Below are 9,479 nucleotides of genomic sequence, written 5' to 3'. Positions count from 1 at the left end.
TCTTCTTCTCTATATTGAAAGTTTAAATAATCGAGTTAGATACGCGTCCAAATATCAGTACTTTTTCTTTACCTGAACGTTTCGTTCAAGTCGCGTACATAAGAGCCTTCATTCGCCATCATCCTTCAGCTTTTTGAGGACTCATCGTTTACGCCGATAACTCAAAACGTGAGTTGTGCGCGCGTAAAATTTTAATAATCAAAACCGAAGTCGAGTGACGCGAATGCGTTGGGGATCTTACATTGGAAATTAACCAAGCTGCAGCTAATTCTGCGATCTTCGCTCGAGTATTCAGGAGGAGTGAGACGCGCCGCTCCTGATTTGTATATCAAAAGGGACCGCGCGCATAATTCAATGGCTATATCTCCAGGCGCGTATATCTTCGTTACACCTCCGCCGTCTCGTTGAGCGTTTCGTCGGGGATATCAACGCGAAACAGCGACGATCGCTCGCGCGATTGGCGCGAGAATCGCGCTTCGATCGGTTGTCGAGGAAAACGCGACGGCCAGACAGGAGAGGCGGGCAGGCGGCGGACGGCGACGGAACGCGGCGGAAAGCAGAATGCATAATAATGGCTCATAAATTTTGACGCTCATAAATTTTCCGCGAGGCTCGACCGCGCATGTTTCAGCGAAACCGGCAACGGGCACGAGCAGGGTTGACCTCGCCGCGCGGCGAACTGTTCAACAGGGATCATTTGCATGTCGCCGCTAGCATTTCCGGCTGACGTGACGTTACTCCGTCGTCCAAATTGACGTGTGAAACTTAACGCGTCCGTTCTTCGAATGCGCGAGCACAAGTGTAAGAAGAGACATATGCGAGAATCCGTCGATTGATTAATATCCGCACGGAGGAAACAGTTGCTACGTTCGCATTCTCTTTGGTTGGATAAAAAATTTCTGTGATTTCAAGTTCAATAGTTGTATTAAATGTTGTTATATGTTGCCGTTATACGTCCATCTATACAGTTTTCACAGGCATAGTACGTAATGTTCAGTTATCCTCGTATATAACTGCCTTAACCGAAGGAATATTCTCTCTCTCTCCCTCTCTCTCTCTCTCTCTGTGGTTTGTAAAACAAATATTATGGTTGAGAGATCTGTAGAGTTTGGTTACGCCATACAGCACTGAGAATATCCCTTAAACATGTATGCATAGCAACAAAAAAGCCAGCGTATCAATTCCACAGTATTATGGTTACTGCAACTATTTAGTATGCACGAGAAAAAAATAACTGTAATATTTTGTTATAGCAATCGTATTTAAGGAAGTGATATCTTCAGTGTTTTTTCCGTGCGTCGAACACCGCATTCATTTTAATTAATTCTATAGTCAGAAATATTTAGTTGTGAGCAGCATAATTGCATCGTCCTGGTCTTCGTGCCGTGGTAATGTGTATGGTTGATATGACTCAGTTACTTTGGTATCAACTACACCTATGTAGCTGCGTGTGATCTGGTTGTGGCAACCAGAAATTGGTTGAGCTGATATTTACCCCATGGATACACATTCTGATCGGAGCAACCAAATATCGTTACTGTAACTCGGCAATTGCTCTGCGGTTACAACAACCACATAATTAGCTGTTCCGTATTCCACTATTGAATCTGGTTGACATAACCAGATTTATTGCGAGTCGGCTATATTGTTTTTCCCATGTACTAAAGTTTAACCGATGAGTGAGTCACCGAAATTTCGGTGAATAAATGTAACTCGAGACGCGTACATATATCCTTTGCCTCGTTTCATTCTCGTTCAATATTCTATATTCGATCGAGTTTTCAAATGTAATTAATTACACGTAACTTAATGAGACTGATCGTCAGTGACCAACACTCTGAGAGAAAAAATATTCAAGAAATAAAAAAACTTTTATTCTGTGAGTGACAATAATACATATTTATTTAAATCTAAATTTTATTTAAATAGACAATTGTTTTCATGAAAAGTTAAGGTTTTTTGAGAAAATGTCTTTTATATTAGGCTGATGCACGCGCGCGCGTTCTAAAATGTCCTTTTTGAGAAAAACTTTACCGAAAATTCATATGTGTAATGTGAGCTATAGATTTTCAGTAAAATTTTCCTCAACAAGAATGTTTTGAAATGTAACCTAGTACAAGTAATTACGTTATTAGTATTTACCAAATATTTTTTTATTTCTTAGATATTTTTTTCTCAGTATATACTCGACGTATTAATCATCGTCTCCCTCTCGGAAACGCGAGGATATTCGGATAGTTCGCTGAATCTTTATGACGCGCTGACAAGATGATCGCATTCTTCACGGCCTGTTTACTCGTCATTCCGATAAAGAAGAATGCCGAGGGTATCTGGTATTCGAAAGCACCGCATTTCATCAGACCACGTTTGCGGTCTTTTGCGGTTAAACAAAGCAGAACTCTTCATCACCTTAATTTTTACAGTATACACGTTTTATCGGGTGGGTTTTTCTCTCTTTTTCTTTCTCCGTTCTCACTCTTTTTTGCAATACGGAAGTTTATACGTAGAAGTTGGTAGAGCGCGGATTTTCCGCGATATACGATTTTTACCACACCATATTTTTGCCGAAGTCCGAATAACGAGCGAAGGGCCAGCTGGCCGATCGATAAGCTGCGATTTGATGCGAGCGTCAGCTCGCCGGGGGTTGAAAATGGAATAAAGGGCGCTCGACGGAACGAAGAAAAAAGCATTGGCAAGGCTCCCGTCGGCAGGGTACGAGATATCGATTCCGCGCACTCGGCTTTATTTGCATCGCGATTGAAAGGATTAAGGAGACAGCCTTCTTGGAACTTCCTTCAGGCGTCGTGCCATAGACTCTTAATATTTTTGGCGGTGTAAATTGCACGAGCTATGCGAGCCGTGTCGACGATACGAACGCGACAACGCTATAGAGAGCTGGCAAATGTTAAAACAATAAAAAAGGAGGAAATAACATTACTTTTCGAGCTGACTATACGCTGGCCGATTCCACGGACGTTGAACTGCAGTCACGCTTTAATCTCCTCACATTCGACCTAACTCGTGGAAGGAGACAAACGACATCAGCTAAAACAAAACTTGACTGCCGTCCAAGCAAAGCGAGCGCGATTGCATCACCAATTACCAAACGGTCTGCGTAGAATGATCGTCTGTTTAGGGATAGGGATGGGGCGATGCACTCAGAGCGAGTTATCTATCTCGTTCATCGCTCGACGATATACCGACTCCGCGGAAACTTACCGGTGAACTTGGCTACCCCTTTCAAGGCGACTACTATGGTGACCGGCTCGCTGGAGCCCTTCGCGTTTACCCCGTAAAGGGAGATTTTCGTCGGCTTGGACAGCTCGAACTCCCAATAAGGGCTCGGGGACTCCAGACGCCGTTTACCCACGATGGCGACGAATTTCTGCGGCAGACCGCCATCGTATCCCTCGACGCAAGATATCCTCACCCAGGAGCCGTTCTGGTTGTAGGTGGTGCAGTTATGCAACGGGTGAGGTCTGCCTGCGAAGAAGATGCGGCTTTGAGGATCGCGACAGCGAAAGATAACGAGCAGAAGGGCCAAGGGAGAGAGGGAGGAAAAAAGGGAATGCGGTCGTCGATTAAGGAAGTTGCGGAGTCGTTTCTTCAAAGGAGACATTCTCATTTTTCAGATAGAGCGGCTTGCTCTCTTTCTCTTCCTTACACACACATATATCTAGCTTTTCCATAATATACCTTTATCCTCTCATTCTATAGCGGCATATATCGTAGTTCGTATCTCTCAATGGTATTTTAAACAAGTACAAATGAAAGAAATGCAGGAGGAGATAAAAATGTGGGAATGTTCTCGTTGGTAAAGTGACTCGTGGATCAACAAAACGGGAGTAATTTGACGAATTAGTGCTCTGTGTTGCAACTCTCAATATTTTCAGGATTAATTTTTAATATAACGGCTTTCAAATATATTAATAGGAATCAATCTGTTTTACGATAACACGCGACGATACATATGTAGCGGATAAAAACAAAAATATTCTCGATTACATTTCCGATCTTTTTGCATATAACCCCGGAACACGTGTTATTTTTTAAATAAATCAAAGCGAGATCAATTAAATCAACGAAAAAACGCAGCGTGCGCTATCTTTCATGCTTTACGGGGGGAATCGATAAAAATATTTATTCGACGAAATATTTCACGAAATGAGGCTAACGAATAACAATTTAGTATAAATTATTTTCTCGTTACTCTTATAAAAATTTTGTTACACATACAACGTTATTTACAACGTTTTATATTCTACTCGTCAAATGCGACTTTGTTTAACATTAATTGCCTTCTAATAATAGAACTGGAAGAGAACTGGGAGCTGGTCGCTCTCAAATTTTCTTGATATTTTTACCGTAAATATGTGTATGTGTGTATGTGTGTGTATGGTTTTAGTTATTTCAGGAAAGTTTCTCCAATATATCATATATACATCTCTTTCTTTCTCTCTCTTTCTTTCCTCTTTACGACAAATTCGCTTGAAGCGAATGTTACGAGATTTTTCCCGAAGATCGCGCGCTCCGCAGTTCCGACGATATATAAAAAAAAAAAGAAAGAAAAGTGAGAAATTACTGCAGCACGGACGAATCATTTCGCGAATTTCGCTTTATTGCCCGGCGAAAATTGCGTCCCGATGCCAGTCCGTTTTTGGGGCAATGAAATTATGTTCCGGAAGCGTCATTATCGACCACGCCACGGTGGCGCATTAACCGAATCGCGTTGTACACAAACGAGACCGAAAAATCCTGCAGCGCGTTGCCAGTGTCCATTCCCCGAGGACAGCACCGATATCTTGTCCGTTAACAATCGAGTCAGCTCACCGAAAATATTAATTTTTTCTCTCTTTTTCCCTTATTCCTGTTCTTTATTCAACTCAATTTTCTGTGATAGGCAATCGTTTTTGAAGAATGCGCTAGCGCACTACATAAATAATAATAATTTATATATAGCAAAAATGATATCTACATGTATTTCTTTTTTTAAAATCCTCTGATATATATAACTGAATATTAGTGAGTATTATAGAGTGCCGACTACTAGATACTTAGTTTTATTTTTTCTTTTTTAGATATTTTCTATGTTAATATACAAGTCTAATACCGCATCGGCATCTCGAAAAAAAATGTTAACACGTCTTTCTTTTATATCCTCGACTTTAACGGCGAGTTTCCAAGTTGATAGGATTTATGGGGATTGACGTAAAAAGAAGAGACGGAGGTGTAAAATCGCGTCTCTCTCTCTCTCTCTCGCTCTTTTTCGTGAATTTTCCAAAGGTGCTGGCCCGGATGCGGCGAGAGGCACGACGTCATTGCCGCGACGCGGGTACAATAAGTGGAACAAGACGGAGGTGGGTTCAAAGGGTCGTCGTCGTCGTAGTCTTGCCGGCGCGCATCCTGCCATTATTGCAGGTTCCACTGCATTTATTTTCGCGGCGCATCGCGCGCAATTGCTTTTGCCATCGCTAATCTCCCGGAAAGTGCAAAACGGAAGAAAATAGTCGGGGCTAATAGCACCGTCGTTGGTTACAGACGGCGCGGCTGCGGATTAAAGCACGCGCGGGTTAGAGCGGTTGTTTTTCGTCATCTGTTTTATTATCCGCGCTCATATCGCGCGTGTAACTCGAGACCGTGTGCCGGTTCTCGAGGGGATACGACGGAAATTCATAACTATCTCGCGTTCGCCTTGAATTCGAAATTACGTCGAATTTAGGGAAAATTTATATCGACGTCCCGCTGTTTTGCTTTCAGCCGCGTATCTGCGCCGACGAATTTATGACCAATTTCTTTTCGGCAGATTTCATCGGTATGTACTTTCGGCTAACCACGCATTGCTCTTTAAAATTGCTCGCGTGCTTTAAATTAAATTTCTGTTAAAGCAAATTTTTCTCTCCCCGCCGCCGCCACTTTCTCTTCCTCTCTCCCTCTCTGTCTTTTGCTCTTAAATTATCGAGAAACACGGTTTTGTTTTGCGCTGTAAAACGCAAACGCTTATGAACTTTCCACACGAAAGGAACGTCTGGTTGAACTAAATTTCTGGTGAAATACGAACGAACCAACAAATTCCGCTCGAAGTTACCGGAATTTTCTGGTTCGTTCATGTTCAATTAGAAATTTGGCAGATCCAATCGAAACTTTTCTTTTTCCAATGTATTATTTTCCTAAATAAATCCATCTGTTTGCGCACTCGACTAAATCGAGTTCCTATAACGTTTTTAGTTGAAAAAATATCGCGAGAAAATCGCGGCAGAAGCTAACGCTGCAGCTCAATTAGTAGCAGTCGTGACTCGCGCGCGACTTTATTAAAAGACGTTACCTGGAGAAAAATATTAAAGTTTCGTGTTTTCGGCGGCAGGCTAACGCGGTATTACGTAAGCGCGCGCGGTTACAGGCCGCCCACCCGCTCGTTTAATTGAAAATTATGTCTGATCCTCGTGAAGTTTCCCAGAGGTATCGCCGTTGTTTCTCGCGCTCGGTGGATTCTTTAGAAAAATTCTCGATTCTTTATCCAAGAGTAAAGGAGGAGAAGACGAGAGGAGCTGACGGCAGTCCCGGGGACATCGCTGCATTTACAATAGATTTATTACTGCTGCGCTGTCCAGCGCACTTCACTCGACGAATCGAGGTTGGACTTTATCGCTTTCTCACCCTTGCTCGCAGCAGCCTAACGCGAGATTACATCACTATTGCAGCCGCTACTTGTTCACGGCTTCTTCAGGACTGGCTCAGGAGAGAGTAACGCGCCTCGAGGATAACGGCACTTACGTTTACCGCTTTCGCGTCGTCGTTTCAATTAAACGTAATTGAGCTTTCGCGAAAAATCACGTCGTTGTGCGCGTTCGGCGGTAGATTGGCCATGCCAATCTGACGAAACTCGACAGATTTGTTAGAGAGTAAATCAAGGGATTTGGACTTTTTTTCTTTTCTTCTCTCGTGTCTGTCTACGTGTCGCCTTTCAACGCGCGCTGTCGTCATCCGAAATTAAGTTGGTTTAGTGCAGTTTTACGAAGTGAAATCGAAGCTGAAAGAAGGGGAGAAGAGAGAGATTAGGGGAGTCGTGCAGATCACGTTACGAAACCATCGCGACCATCGATGATGGGGGAGTCTCGATCACTGCGACGCCCAGAGTGCGTTTCCCGGTATGCGCGAAAAGATAGGTAAACGGAAAAATATGGTTATATTAACCATACAATATGGTATTCGTTGGATTAATCAAATGTCCAGTGAAATATGAACGAACCAGAAATCCCGCTTGAAGTTATTAGAGTTCTGTTCAACACAGAAAAAAGAGCTTGCAGCACGACATACTGTGTGTGGTAACTAAATCTCGTTGTGACATGAATAGCTGCCAGTAAACATAGATTTAGTTACAAAACCGATGTTATACACTAAAAAAACTATTTTTCGTTGATACTACCACGTTTTTTTATTTGTGTCGCGAGTATTATTGAGAAAGTAACATACACAAATTTATGGAAATTGATGCAACCAAATTATTATGAAACATTTGGGCATTTTAAGCAAAGTATTTTCCGGTGTACCAAATTTTCGTTTCGACAACAAAATTCTTTTCAGTGTAGCAACGATAGTAAAAGTATTGCAGCAAAGTTACGGCAGCAAATATATTTACAGCAGAATATACTTTCAGCAAGCCCTGATTAGCTGCGGCAATGACATCTTCTCTATTTCCGTGAAGTTAACAAGATTTTTGGTTATAACTTGAACAGCTACAAGTTCTGGTACAAGCCAGAAATCTGGTTAAAATCGAAAATCGTCAAAATTTGATTAATCGAATAGGATTCTAGCAATTTCAAGCGGAATTTCTGGTTTGTTCTTACTTCTCCAGACACTTGATTAATCCAACCAAACTTTCTTTTCCTCTTGTAGAAAAAAGAGCAAGAAAACCGCTGTCCGGTAATTACATAAGGAATACATCGGTCTGTGAGCGTGAAATAAATTATGTGTCCAATTACCGTGAGCAAGAAAGACAGAGAGAGACAGAGAGAGATAGACACACAGAGAGAGAGAGAGAGAGAGAGAGAGAGAGAGAGAGGGAGAGAGAGAGAGGGAGAGAGAGAGAGAGAGAGGGAGAAAGCGCGGACGGATCGTGCCGCAGCCCCGGAGAAAGTATAGTCTGCGACCGTCCGATTCGCGTTGCCGCATCCAGTGGACTAAATCGATCCAGTTGTCCGTCCGTTCACGTGGCGATGATTCTGTCCATCTGAAGCGCAGCTAGCCACGTAGTACGAAACGGACAGGACTTTTCCAGCCCACCGTCGGGTCCAGGAACCGCCGGCACGACGCCGACGACAAGGACGACGACAGCGGCGTCGGCAGCGACGACGATGGCGGCGGCGCGACAGGCGTTATACCTCGTAATGAACATATTCAATTACGGTTTTCATTAAATTCCCGCAAAAAAACGCGCAACCCGCGCCAGCGAATTTCGACGTGGCGCTTCTCGTGCAACGTTGCATCTCTCTTTCTCCCCTCCTCTCTCTCTCTCTCTCTCTCTCTCTCTCTTCTCCCTTTTTCTCTTCTTCTTTCTTATTCTTATTCTTATTTCACTCGTCTTCTTAATTCTCACCATCGCTCTCGCCAGATTTTCGCGTAGTATCCGCGCGAGACGTGACGTTTCGCGCGAGTGGCGAAGCGCAAAATGTCAGCAACGTTCCGGTTTTTCGCGCTCATCCGTGGAAATTGCGTATTAATCCACTCTGAAGTTGACGAAGGATTTCGCTGGATACGACGCGCGGCGAGAGTATTTTCTCCAAGAGGCAAGCGGACTCGATTGAACTGCCTAGAGGAGGATTCGCGCGTTCTCGAATTTTAATACGATATGGCTCGCCTATGTTTGCAAATATGCAACCGGCAATATTGAATTTTGAAGAACTGAGAGAGGATTAGTTCACCTAAATATTATCTCTTTGTAATGCGTAGATGCGGCGGCGGTCAGTTTCATAATAGTTCTGTGGATGTGTATTACTTAATTATGAAATTAATTAAAAGATGCTATTAATTATGGCGCTATAAACTACTAAATTATCCGGATGCAATAATCGTTGCGTCGCCACTAATTATGGATTAACATTTGTGCACAATAATAATACGCAACGAGTACAGAACGGGCATAATAATTGATAATGAATGGCAATCAGGCACGATACGTATTCCGAATAGATAATATTGCCGCGTTGTTTTGCATGGCGTTTCGTAACGCCGGTTAAATCTATTAAAAACGTGCCCCCTTCACTATTCTTTTAGTCCTGAGTAGCTCTTTTGACGAACGTGTGTAGGAATATGAGGAAAATGGACGAGCCGCACTGCGCAACTTTTGCACTCGCGGACAGTAATTAAACGTTATTCTTTAGCGCGTGGGTGGCATTTTTTAATGGAAACGGACGGACGGGTGGACAGATGAACGAGAGAGAGAGAGAGAGAGAGAGAGAGAGAGAGAGAGAGAGAGAGAGAGA

The 9,479-nt window shown here is 43.0% G+C and overlaps 2 protein-coding genes across 5 annotated transcripts in view; one reads left to right on the top strand and one right to left on the bottom strand.

Moving 5' to 3' along the window:
* LOC116842719 overlaps positions 1-9,479 on the top strand; it is a 294,323-nt gene that overhangs the window by 11,688 nt on the left and 273,156 nt on the right. The gene's annotated exons all lie outside the window — the stretch shown is intronic.
* Positions 1-9,479, bottom strand: part of LOC116842632 (hemicentin-1-like) — a 287,444-nt gene that overhangs the window by 7,228 nt on the left and 270,737 nt on the right. For all 4 annotated transcript variants that reach the window (XM_032812102.1, XM_032812103.1, XM_032812101.1 and 1 more), the window contains one exon: positions 3,220-3,483. In XM_032812102.1, the coding sequence (XP_032667993.1) occupies positions 3,220-3,483 (264 nt within the window). The remainder of the gene's footprint in view (positions 1-3,219; positions 3,484-9,479) is intronic.

Source organism: Odontomachus brunneus, unplaced genomic scaffold, assembly GCF_010583005.1.
Source record: "Odontomachus brunneus isolate Ranch 3 - 2012 unplaced genomic scaffold, Obru_v1 Obru_scaffold_026, whole genome shotgun sequence".
In the NCBI taxonomy this organism is placed as follows: domain Eukaryota; kingdom Metazoa; phylum Arthropoda; class Insecta; order Hymenoptera; family Formicidae; genus Odontomachus; species Odontomachus brunneus.
Note: the sequence above shows the minus strand (reverse complement) of the source record. Positions and strands in the feature narration are given on the sequence as shown.